Here is a 12287-nt window from a genome sequence, read left to right on the forward strand (position 1 = left end):
TCGATGCAACAAGTCGACCTAGTGGTGGCTCTCAAAAAGGCACTGGGTTCAATCCCCATATTCCCAGTCTACCTGTGGGCTATCCCTGAGCAAGAAGCCTAACCCCTAGCTACCTGCTCCTTAACGACACGCAGCCTGACAGGTGGGGTGTTTTACAGCGGTAATTGGCAAGGCATTGGTGCTTGCTCATTCCAAACTCCAGTAGGACCACCATCGGTGAGGACTGCGGGTCGTGACCTTGTTGAGTGAGTCTGCCAACTTTAGCTAACGTTTTCTTGAGATTGTGGCATTTCCCAAACTGAATAAATGCCAAACGTAAAAAACACAAAATTGCTCGGCTAGCTCAATATGTTATCTAAGATATCTGCTGAAACATTTATTCGTCCGTGGACGGATTTAGCAACGACTTCCGTGAAGTTCACATGCATTTTTAAGATAGCAGGCTACTTCTGGTTTTTGCTCAATCTCTAGATCTAGAGTGCAAGTTGCAATGTGGCCATGGAAATATGTTGAGCTCTAATTAATGGTGGTATTGAAAGTGATGCATTTTTTGTATGCATCTAAATGTACACGAGTTCTGACCCAGTAGTTCTGCTGGGTAAGAACTACCTGGGAATAATTCACTGCAAGCTGCTGCTGAATGACTTAATGATTAATGGTAAAACGTATTCAAATGACACAAGGAACCAGAAACGACATTGTAACTGGAGCAAACACAGGTCAATTGGAATCTAAATCAAAGAAACAAGTTGTGTATATTAAATACTGTAAGTCAGGATTTTGCACTCCACCATGTAACACTTATCGTAGATAAACTTTTAAATTGAGGGCATTTGGCAGACGCTTTTATTCCAAGCGACTTCTCGTAAGTACATTTGTCAGAAGAAAGAGAACCAACAATATATCGCTAACGGTATAGTAAGGATGTTCATAGAACGTAAGTGAGTGTCAAGCACTAACAATTGCTAGGCTAGCCCATTACCTGCAATCAACCAAGGTAGGATAATATGCTACACGATGCTAAGTACCATTTGTTAAGTGCCAGGATGTACAAACATACAATTATTGCGTACATTAAGTGCCAGGACGTACAAACAAACAATTAGTAAGTGCCATGACGTACAAACATACAATAAATGTGTACATTAAGTGCCAGGATGTACAAAAACGTACAATAGGTGCGTAAGAGGGGTATTTTCTTAGGAGTAATGGAGAAGGGGGGGTAAGGAGGGAGGCTATGCAGAGTCCAGGTGAACTCTTAACGAGGGAGTCTCGAGTCTCTTGCGGAAGCTCTTAAGCGACTCTGCGGTCCTGACGTCGTTCCACCACTGCGGTGCCAACGCAGAGAAGAGTTGTGAGTTTGTCGCGCGACCTTTGCTTGCTCCGAGCGATGGCGGCGGCGCTGCCGGACGTCCAGCTGAGGGAGTTGAGCGGAGCGCTCGAGCTGAGATGTGAGGTCTGACCAACGCTCGGAAGAAGGAAGGGGCAGCTCCATTGATCGCCTGGTAGGCCAGTCCCATCGTAGACCACGTTGATATTTACCATGCCAATGACTGAATGAGGAATTTAAAAAGAATGGAAAAAAAATCCCACTCCTAAACCAAAAACACAAACGCCTAGAAAAAACAAAACTACACACACACCCCCATACACACAAACCCACATTATTACAGATAGCGTTCGAGGCAATTAAAATGGGCCATATTGATATTTTTGGACATTTGTACAAGTGGTACTGTTCCTCAATGCATAAAACTTTAGAATAAATGACACACACACATAAACACACACAGTAATTATAATACGGGGTTTTCTGAGGTTACAGAGGAACTGTAACTGTGTGTTTTACTGAGTATTTACAGGGTCTGAGAATACAGAGGAAAGGCGTGCGTGGGTGTGTGTAGACATGCATCTACATATGTCCTTGACAGTTTAGGGTGTGTGACGGATGTCTCGGCTCACACACCCAGGCAGGTGTATCCCCCTGAACCAGAGCCCCCTGCCCCCCCTCCAGGCACCCCCTGGTGAACAGTTAGCGGTGATGGAGTTCAGTGTCATCACTGACTCAGAGAGAGAGAGAGAGAGAGAGAGAGAGAGAGAGAGAGATATGAAGAGAGAGAGAGATATGAAGAGAGAGGGGTGACGGGGAGATATGAAGAGAGAGGGGTGACGGGGAGATATGAAGAGAGAGAGGGCGGAGGATGTAGTATCAGGGGAAGGAGAAGGAGGTGTTAAAGTGTTTATTACTGTGCACAACGTGTGTCATGCTGTGTGTGTGTGTGTGTGTGTGTGTGTGTGTGTGTGTGTGTGTGTGTGTGTGTGTGTTGCAAGTATGAGTCATACTGTGTGTGTGTGTGTGTGTGTGTGTGTGTGTGTGTGTGTGTGTGTGTGTGTGTGTGTGTGTGTGTGTGTGTGTGTGTGTGTGTGTGTGTGTGTGTGTGTGTGTGTGTGTGTGTGTGTGTGTGTGTGTGTGTGTGTTGGGGCTTACAATGCATCTGTTCCGAGCATGGCAAATGCTTACGCTTGACTCTATTTCAAGTCCTCCGCCACATTCCATATGGTGTCAGGTACACACACACACACACACACACACACACCTACACACACACACACACACACACACACACACACACACACACACACACACACACACACACACACACACACAAACAAACACTTGCACACAATGTGATGTGCAGGGCCAGCATTGTAACACAAAGTAGCATGAACGCTAACATGAGCAACTGTTTCTCTCTATAGGATAGGCTACTGTTTTTAGCGCACATATATCCCTTATTCGTAACCAGACTGACGGGGGGTTGTTTGAATGAATGAGAGCGCTGCCAATCGGATGGTAGGCGTCGCTGTGGTTATAGTGTTGATATACTGCCATCCTCTGGTGAGTTTTGGTACTAGACTAAATTGTCCTTCGCTCCCACTCAACCGTTTCAATGAACGGTGGAACTAAACAGCAAAGTCGTTATTCATCAGGGGAAACATTTTGGGCTGACAAAAGATTCATGTAATGGGACGGAGAGAGAGATATAGACTGATAGGAGTAGAGAGCGACAGAGAGAGGAGGAGGTAGTATCAGGGGAAGGAGAAGGAGGTTTGAAAGTCGTTAGGCGGGGCTTATTTACCAATCCGCCCACTCCCAATCTAAACGTTTGTTTACCTGTCTTCTTGAGATGCTTCATGAAGCACCTCCAGAAGGCACGCACGTTGATCTTGAGTCTCTGTTAGAATAAACCACGTGCGAAACATTTACCGCTCTCTGAGTCATACCTAGCCCGAGGCGGCCATTCCAAGAAGAACAAATTAGTTTTTCATAAACTGGCGAGCAAGCCAGTTGAGCAAGCCAGTTTTGGAGGACCGCGATCCGGACAACTCAACTCAGCAAGCCTTGTATTCTCAGTCAACAGCCGGCACAGGTAAGCAGAGCATTTTAAAATCTGCTGTACTGTTGATTGAGTATGTTTGTCGGATCCATTCTCCTAAAAGAACCTGGCGTGTGTTATAACGCGTGTTATTGTGTGACGGAGTGATAAAGTCCAGGACGGTTGTTTATAAGAGGGTGTCGTTAGCCCTCGAACGTTCGAATGGCGACTCAACGGTAAACTAGTTTGGTATCCAGTCAGTCCTTACACGCCTATGTGAGACCACATCCTGTAAGATTGCTCGTTCGTAAGAATAAAGAGCCACCTTCAAACTAATGCTTGCGAACTCAAGCATCCTGCAAGATAACTCGTTCGTAAGAATAAAGAGCCACCTTTGAACTAATGCTTGAGAACTCAAGTATCCTGCAGGATTGCTCATTCGTAAGAATAAAGAGCCACCTTCGAACTTGAGTCAAGGCGGACGTTTAACGGTATACTGGTGTTTACCAGTTAGTCTGTTCCATAAACTAAGACTCGAGAACTCACGAATCCTGTAGGATTACACGTTTATGTGAATAAAGGGACTAAATACAAACTAATACTCAAAGAACTCATAGATCCTGTAGGATTACTCGTTCCTAAAGACAAAGACGAAGTATGTCGACTGCATTTATGATTATGCAGCAAAACAGCTGAAGCTTAAAAGCTAAAATAGGAAGTGCTTGGGAGTCAACTTAAAATTTGTACCATCATTTGATAAATAGCACTACAAATTATCTTTGTAACCCCGGGGATTTACCTGTTTGTCTGTCTTATTTTGTGTGTCGAGTTTGTCAAATCTGTGTTTTTTTGGTTTGCGTTTGCATCTATGCTTCTCTTTCCCGCTCTTTCCAGCCCTCACAAATGAATGTCCTCACAAATGAAATTTTAGCACAAACATAGAAAAATTAAAACAGTTATCCCCCATACAGTGGTGTAGGGTAAACTAGCCTGGTCCTACCAGACCATCGTACTTCATTTCGTTTGTACAGAAGGTCTGGAACTGCCTCGGTGCCAGGCTAGGGGTAAACCAGTGCGGGGGACTCTTTATGAGTTCAGGGAAATCCCTCTCTCAGCCAACTTAGGAAATGGGACCCGCCCAAAAGGACCCTGTGGGTGTGTGGTAGTTAATACTGTCCAAACCTGACGTAGCTAAGTCTACATTAACGCCTAGAGGAATAGTATGTGTTTTTAGCTAGATCATTGGACCTGTCTGTCTTTCATTTTGTTGTGTTTGAGTGATTGTGTGTCTATGTGTGTGTGCTTAAATAAGGGGAGCAGTTCCTGAGCTAAGATCTGCAGAAAACGCATGAATTTTGGATAAAAATAAGGTTCATAACAATGTAATTTTTAACTATGGTTTAACTATTATAATTACAATTGTTTCTATTCACCAACTTTAATTGTTCGAACAATCTGTAAAAGTTTACATTCTTCTAAATTTTTACTCTTTTCCCTTCAGGAAGTGGCCGTATAAGAAGTGAAGAACACCTCATACTCTCGAATTTTAAGTTTTATACACAGAACCAACCAGCCCTGATATGGGGAACAGCTCATCACAGCATTCTCTGCCGGACGGTACACCCTCACCCCTAACCCAGCTGATCAACCAGCACATCTATGAGAAGGATCAGCTCTTCAAGATGTCTTCCAGCTGGCATGAGTGGACCAAAGGCGACCTGGAAAATAGATGGCCACTCGGTGGATCGCTAGAATTGGGCCCTCTCAGATGTGCAAGAGAAAACATTCTGAGGAAAAGGAATGGCGCAACGCACAGCAGGAAGAACAGCGACAAATTTAACATACACATAGCAGTGTGGCATTCCTATGAACAAATGGCGAAGGAAAATGCAATAGAAAAGACGGCCCCAGAGGACACACCAACCCAACCCTCTCCATATGTTCCCAGCCCCAACAACCCATCCACCTTCCCAGCCCCCACTGCTCCAACTTACCCATCCCTACGTGGTGACAAAGAGAATTACAACAAAACACCAATAGCCATCATGGAGGTTGGAAAGACAGGAGATCCATTACCGACAACCCTCCACGGACAAATGACCATGTTTGACGCAGAGGTCCAGTTCCATCTCGGCAACACCAGAACCAACGTGCAACATCCAGACCTCCACATCAGCCTTGGAAACACAGGCGCAGCAACCCGGCGCTGTCACAATACCCAGAATCAACCTGAACAATGGCAAAGCCAACAACACCAACAACCTCCATACCGGAGTCACCGCAGGTCATACCAAGGTGGACGTGGAAGAGGACGAGGTTCATCACCACGTCGACCTGCCACCTGCTACAACTGTGGTCAAAAGGGCCATTGCCGGAACCAGTGCCACCAACAACCTCCGCACCAGTATCCTGGCTGGTCACTCCAAGGGGGAGGCGGAAGAAGACAGGAATCATGGCAATGCCAATCACCACGTCGACCTGCCACCTGCTACAACTGTGGTCAAAAGGGCCATTACCGGAACCAGTGCCACCAACATCCTCCGCACCAGTATCCTGGCTGGTCACTCCAAGGGGGAGGCGGAAGAAGAGAAGAATCATGGCAATGCCAATCACCACGTCAACCTGTCACCTAATGCCGCTGTGACCGAAGGTGCTCCGTTACAGAAGCCGATGCCCAAACAAATAGGGCTGCCTGGAGACTGACAGGGTGATGTTACCATTGTTGTTGGGTACCCCATTGCAAGAGCCCATGCTCCCTTTAGTAATCACCTGCAAGAAACATGGCAGTCGCAGGAGTCTTAAAGTAGGGTTGGGCGATCGTCTGCAAGCTTCCATCGTCCGGGGGGGTCGTCAAAATCAACGCTTCATGTAACGCCGATGCAACTACTGCTTTCAGTTCTTTGCTCGTGCTTGTTGTATGTCTGAGAAGCTGTATGTTAACCCTGCAGGTCCCTGTTGCTGCCTTGTTGTACTGCTGTTTTTGTGCTGTTGCCTCTCTAACCTATCCTTTCTCATTGCCCCCTTTCCCCTTACCCCCCATGCAGCTTGTCAGGCCATCACTGTAAATAAGAACTTGTTCTTAATGATATGCCTTGTTAAATAAAGTTATTTTTTTTTTTTGATTTTTGATTTGATTTTTCAGCCGTTTACCACCGTTTTGAGTCACAGTTTTAGTTTCTTACCGGCATTGTTCTCAGTTGCTCATTGATTTTCGTTGACGCCAGGAAGTCAACGGAAATGTGTTGGAGAGATGCCAAGAGATTACCGCTCTCTGAGTCATACCTAGCCAGGGCCATACCAAAAAAGGATTGAAACTACTGATTTCATCTCTCTCTCTCTGTGTGTGTGTGTGTGTGTGTGTGTGTGTGTGTGTGTGTGTGTGTGTGTGTGTGTGTGTGTGTGTGTGTGTGTGTGTGTGTGTGTGTGTGTGTGTGTGTGTGTGTGTGTGTGTGTGTGTGTGTGTGTGTGTGTGTGTGTGTGTGTGTGTGAGATCTTATATGTGACTATTGAACGTGACTGAATGCGGTCACTTGTTGATCGTGTGCGTAGCCCAGTGTGTATTTCTGTCACACCTACTTGCGTCAAGGAACGTGTGGTTTCTTGTATGTGCCATTATGTGCCATTATGAAACCCCAGACGACCACTAGTCAGACTTGTTATCATTGGTTGTGTCTTGTGTTTCATAAGATAAGGTTGCACCACATTGTCCAACTCACCTCTCTTGAACTTCAGAAAGGAAGCACGAGAAAGAAGCTATGCAAAACAGTCCTCTTTCAAGGTTTTAATCCCACATAGATATTGATTTTTTTACATTCACATTGCCTTGCATACACTACATTGGTCAGTCTGCATTTACCCTGATTGCTTTTTTTGTATTTTGAATTTCACTCCTATTTCATGATAATCAGACCTAATGAGAGAAGTTTATTTTCCATGATAATTCTTTTGTATTTTATTCTCTTATTTTTGTAACACTGTAAATGGTCAGTCTGCATTTACCCTGGCTGCTTTTTATGTATTTTGAATTTCACTCGTTCTGGTCTCATCATTTTCCATTATCAATTTCCACCTGCAAACTCTAATCATTCACGTAACAATATTCAAATATCAACATTGTTGGATACGACAGAATTTGGTTTTATCTGAATCCAGTGAAACAGGTTGGTGGTTCTAGCTGCTATAAAAACTTTCAGGTGTTTATGTATGTTTTAAGTATTTAAAACAAAATTTATGTCGCTTTATTCCAAAGCGACATACATAAAAAATACATATAAAACAATCACTGTAAACATAATAATTTAAGGAGAGAATGTTGTTAATAAAAGTAAATACAAAATATCAATACAAAGTGTCAAGACAGAATAAACTGCTGCTGCAGCAACAGTCAGAGATACAGTCTATAAGGTAAGGTATATATATCTAATGTATTCATACATTGTTTATGTAGGATATATATGTATATATAGCCTAATCATATATGGTTTCTTCAACTAAAAAATAGCTGACTGTTTTTTTTCCCCTTTTTTCCCTGGTTAAAAAAAAGAAGTAAAAAAGTTAAAAAAATAAGTGTTATTTAAAAAAAATAATAAATAGAATGTTAAAGAATTAAAAAATATATATATTTTAAAATGTCAGCAAATTTTAAAGGTCAGATTGGTATGATAATCCAATAATTTATAATTCTGCATTATTTAGAGAAATGACAGCTCTGGGGTAGAAACAGTTTTTTAGCCTGATTGTTTTTGATCTGATTGCCCTGTAGCGCCTCCCAGAGGGCAACAGTTCAAACAGGTTATGGCCTGGGTGGGATGAGTCTCTCAGGATGCTATGAGCTCTCCTGAGGCAGTGTCTATTGTAGACATCCTCAAGAGAGAGAAGAGGACATCCTATGACTTTTGGGGCCGTTTTCATGATTTTCTGGAGCGCTTTCCTCTCAGCTGCAGTGCAACTGGCAAACCACAGCGTGATGCCGTAGCTTAGGACAGTCTCAATGGTGCAGCGATAAAAGGTCAACAGCATTGGTCTTCCTGAGAAAATACAGTCTCTGTTGGGCCTTTTTCAGAAGCGCCTTTGTGTATATTGTCCAGGTCAGGTCCTCCTGAATGTATATCCCCAGGAGCCTGAAGTCCGAGACTCTCTCCGTGCTCTCCCCGTTCATATAGATGGGCTGAATGTCCGGCTTATTCCTCCTATAATCAATGATCAGCTCTTAGGTCTTTTAGGTGTTGAGGATGAGGTTTTTCTCCACACACCATGTAGACAGTCTTTGGAACTCCTCCCTATATGCAGTCTCATCCCCACCTAAGATGAGCCCCACCACTGATGTATCATCCGCAAACTTAATGATGGTATTGTTGGGGTGGCTGGGGATGCAGTCATTGGTGTAGAGAGTGTAGAGTAGGGGGCTCAGCAATCATTCCTCTTTTTGGTAGAGGAATGATTGTGGAGGACTTCAGGCAGGGTGGGATCTTGCACTGGGACAGGGACTGGTTGAATATATCAGTGAAGACATCAGCCAGTTGGTCAGCGCAGTCTCCCCGCGCACTCTCCCCGTCACACCATCCGGTCCAGCAGCTTTCCTAGGATTCACTGCCCTTAGTGTGCGCCTCACCTCATGTGCCTTCACTACGAGGATGTCGTTGCTGGGGGCTGGTGGATGTGATGGGGCCACCTCCAGTGTCTCAGCCTCGAAGCGGGCAAAGAAGCAGTTTAGTTCCTCAGATAGCGAGGCATCACCGTTGGTTACTGTGAGGTTGCTGGACTTGTAGTTTGTGATGTGTTGGACCCCCTGCCACACCTGCCGTGAGTTGTTGCTGCTGAAGTGGTCCTCAATCTTCCTCTTATATGCTTTCTTGGCCTCCCTGATGCCTCTCTTCAGGCAGGTTCTGGCAGCGCTGTAATGTGCCTCATCTCCAGACCTGAAGGCGGTGTCCCTCTCCTTCAGCAGGGTCTTGACATATTTTTATTCTCATCCAGGGTTTTTGGTTTTGATACACCTGGATGCGCCTGTCCACAGTGACAGTGTCAACACAATGCTTGATGTAGCAGAGTACGGTGGAGGTGTACTTTTCCAAGTCCTGATTTTTGAAAATGTCCTTGTTGTTACAGGGGGGGGGGGCTTTTTACCTAATTGTGGTGTATGCTGGTATCAGAAGCAGGGACATGTGATCAGATGTTCCCAGTCGAGGTAGCTGTTTAGTCTTGTAACCATGCTTGATATTTGAGTAGGCTTTGTCCAGAGTGTTTCCTCCCCTGGTAGCACAGTTTATGTGCTGACGGAGTTTGGGAAGCACTAGTTTCAGATCAGCATGATGCGATACATTCCGGTATGCCGTTGGAGGGAATAAAGTCCTTCTTTACGGCCTGTTCGGCCCGAAATCCAATGCTGATAAGATCCTGACGACTGTAGACAGGAATTGGCCAGCTGACGTTACAATTGAAAAACAAATTTACACTCAAAAACACTAAGAAAAAGCACCAAAAAGGAGAGCTCAAAGCTGCTGCGTCAAGACGCGCCGCCATAGCAACCATCAAAAAAAACAACTGCAATTAAAAGCAAGGCTTTGTCCTTTCTGACATTGTCCTTATAAAAAGGATGATTTATTTCATTAATTATTTTATGTTGCTCCACTTCGACAATCAGTCTCTCGTCGTCCATGTTGCCAACCCTCTGAGACCCTTTGATTGATTGACTGCTGACCTTGTGCCACCGGTCATGACGTAATGTTGATGTGAAGTTGTGATAGGCTTCATGAGCTGAGTATTGTTTTATTTTGAAAATTGACCGGATGCTCTATGGCTTTTCCTTTTCCACCTCCTGCCCGGCTCGATCTGCTCTGTTGAAATTGACGCGGTTCAGCGATATGGAAAGCCAAGAAGGCCACAATCCGGCCCTAGAATGGCGCAGTAAAAGGGCTAAACCTATGGAAAGCCATGAAGGCCTTAATCCGGCCCTAGAATGGTGCAGTAAAAGGGCCAAACCGGCCGGACGCTGGCCGGAATCCGTAAGGAATCCGGCCGGACGCTGGCCGGAATCCGTAAGGAATCCGGCCGGACGCTGGCCGGAATCCGTAAGGAATCCGGCCGGACGCTGGCCGGAATCCGTAAGGAATCCGGCCGGACGCTGGCCGGAATCCGTAAGGAATCCGGCTGGACGCTGTTTAAACGCTCTAAGCCGCGGCTTAGACGCATTTAGCCGCGGACAATTAGCCGCTTTTGCATACCTAATAGCTGCGGCTATTAGGTACGTACATGTAAACCAGCAGCTGCTGGGGGTGCAGGGCAGTGGTCCGGCTATTATTACGTGCGCTTACACATGGCGGCAAAGACCCGCGATTCAAAGTTCCTCCCTTGGTCACTATGGATGGTTTCTGCCAACCCGAGCCTGCTGAACATGCCCTCTACCAGAGCGTCAACCACCGTCTCTGCTTCCTGATCGGGTATTGCGTACCGGTACCGGTTCGGGCCTTGGTCTCCGCAGCGCGCTCAAACTCCGCCGCCAGACCCTCCTCAAGGGCATAACCGTAGCTCCCCTCCTCCTCCTTAACGTTCGGCCGCACTCCGCTCCTGTGCGCCATGTCCGTTGGCAGTACAAACTGACACTTTCAGAACAATGCATTATTTTTATTTTCATAAAATATATAATTTATACCTTTTAATATATCTATTTTTTTCATTCATTCTATTTTAATCATTTTATTCACATAAGTCTAAATACGTTTTATATACCATACCATTTTTTTGTTTTTCCTTCAGTTGGGTTGCCTCCAGCGCGATAATATATATATTAGAGCCCTTATCCAATCAGATTATTTCCCCGCGCTGTCTCTTGGTAAAAAAAAATCTGTTGACGCTAATCGGGACTATGTTGTTGATTGACATGTTCTTCAACCAATTCGATTTCGAGTTTGCCGAGTTGGGCGTATCCTTTTACACGTCTAGGCCTTCTAGCTGGCCTTGTTGTTTGGCGCCATCAGGAGGAAAACAAAATAAATTACAACTAGCTAGCAGCCAAATTATATTGATCATTAGGTTACATTTTTTTTTATTAGATTCATTTTAATTACTATGGATGACAGAGGAGGAGGATTGGATATTGTGGCCGACTTGTTGAAAAAGTCTTTTTCGAGAAGGGTTTTCTCAGAAAAGCTAGAAATTGTGAAACAGGGACGACCAACAACCCAGCTAGCTGCTCTGTCCCAGCCGGGCAAAGGATTTGTGCGGCACTTCCAATCCAGCAACTACGAGCGGTATAGTTGGCTGACAGCGTCTAGTGGTCATTGTCATCGCAGCTCCCTGGGGGTTATGGCTTGGAAGAACTGGTCCCTGGCAAGCTCCGTCTGTATCGCCGGCGGCATGTGGGCATAAGCCCTCCTGGCTAGAGTTTCAATGTCATTAGCTAACACACGGAAGGGGGCTCCCCAGGCCGCCTGCGTCTGATGGAAAGTTCAGAGTGTAGGAGACCGGGCTGTTCACAATGTCCAAAAAGTCTTTGCAGAGCCCCAACAAGAGCCTCATAATTATTTTGTTCTTCTGGGCTGAGCAGTAACGGGCATGCCAGTGCGTCGTCCGTAAGGCATAAAGCTAGCTGTAGCGCTTTATCATCCAAGGGCATAACCGTAGCTCCTTAACTCTCGGCCGCGCTCCACTCCTGTGCGCCGTTGTGCAGGTCCACCCCCGTGGTAGGTCCACCAGACGGCGAGGATAATGGCGACCACCGGAGAAGAAGCAATCTGTCGCTCTTACTTCTGACACCAGTGTAACGTTCACCCCACGGTGGTTCAGTGTTGAATAAACAGGCGAGGTCTGGCTTGCAATCCTGCTCTTTATTTTGTGAATCCAACGTTTATTTCCGATCACTGTTGGCCGTGACCACGCCGTACATTTAGCCGTAACACAGTTTTAGCTCCA

At 45.4% G+C, this 12287-nt stretch overlaps 1 protein-coding gene across 1 annotated transcript; it reads left to right on the forward strand.

The window, feature by feature from the left end:
• Positions 1 to 3128: 3128 nt before the first annotated feature.
• On the forward strand, positions 3129 to 6218 carry LOC132447676 (uncharacterized). Its single transcript, XM_060038589.1, has 2 exons — positions 3129 to 3431; positions 4879 to 6218. Exon 2 carries the CDS (start codon positions 4958 to 4960, stop codon positions 6008 to 6010), a length of 1053 nt encoding a protein of 350 aa, XP_059894572.1. The 5' UTR covers positions 3129 to 3431; positions 4879 to 4957; the 3' UTR covers positions 6011 to 6218.
• Positions 6219 to 12287: the final 6069 nt, after the last annotated feature.

The sequence above is a fragment of the Gadus macrocephalus genome, chromosome 19, assembly GCF_031168955.1.
Source record: "Gadus macrocephalus chromosome 19, ASM3116895v1".
NCBI lineage: Eukaryota > Metazoa > Chordata > Actinopteri > Gadiformes > Gadidae > Gadus > Gadus macrocephalus.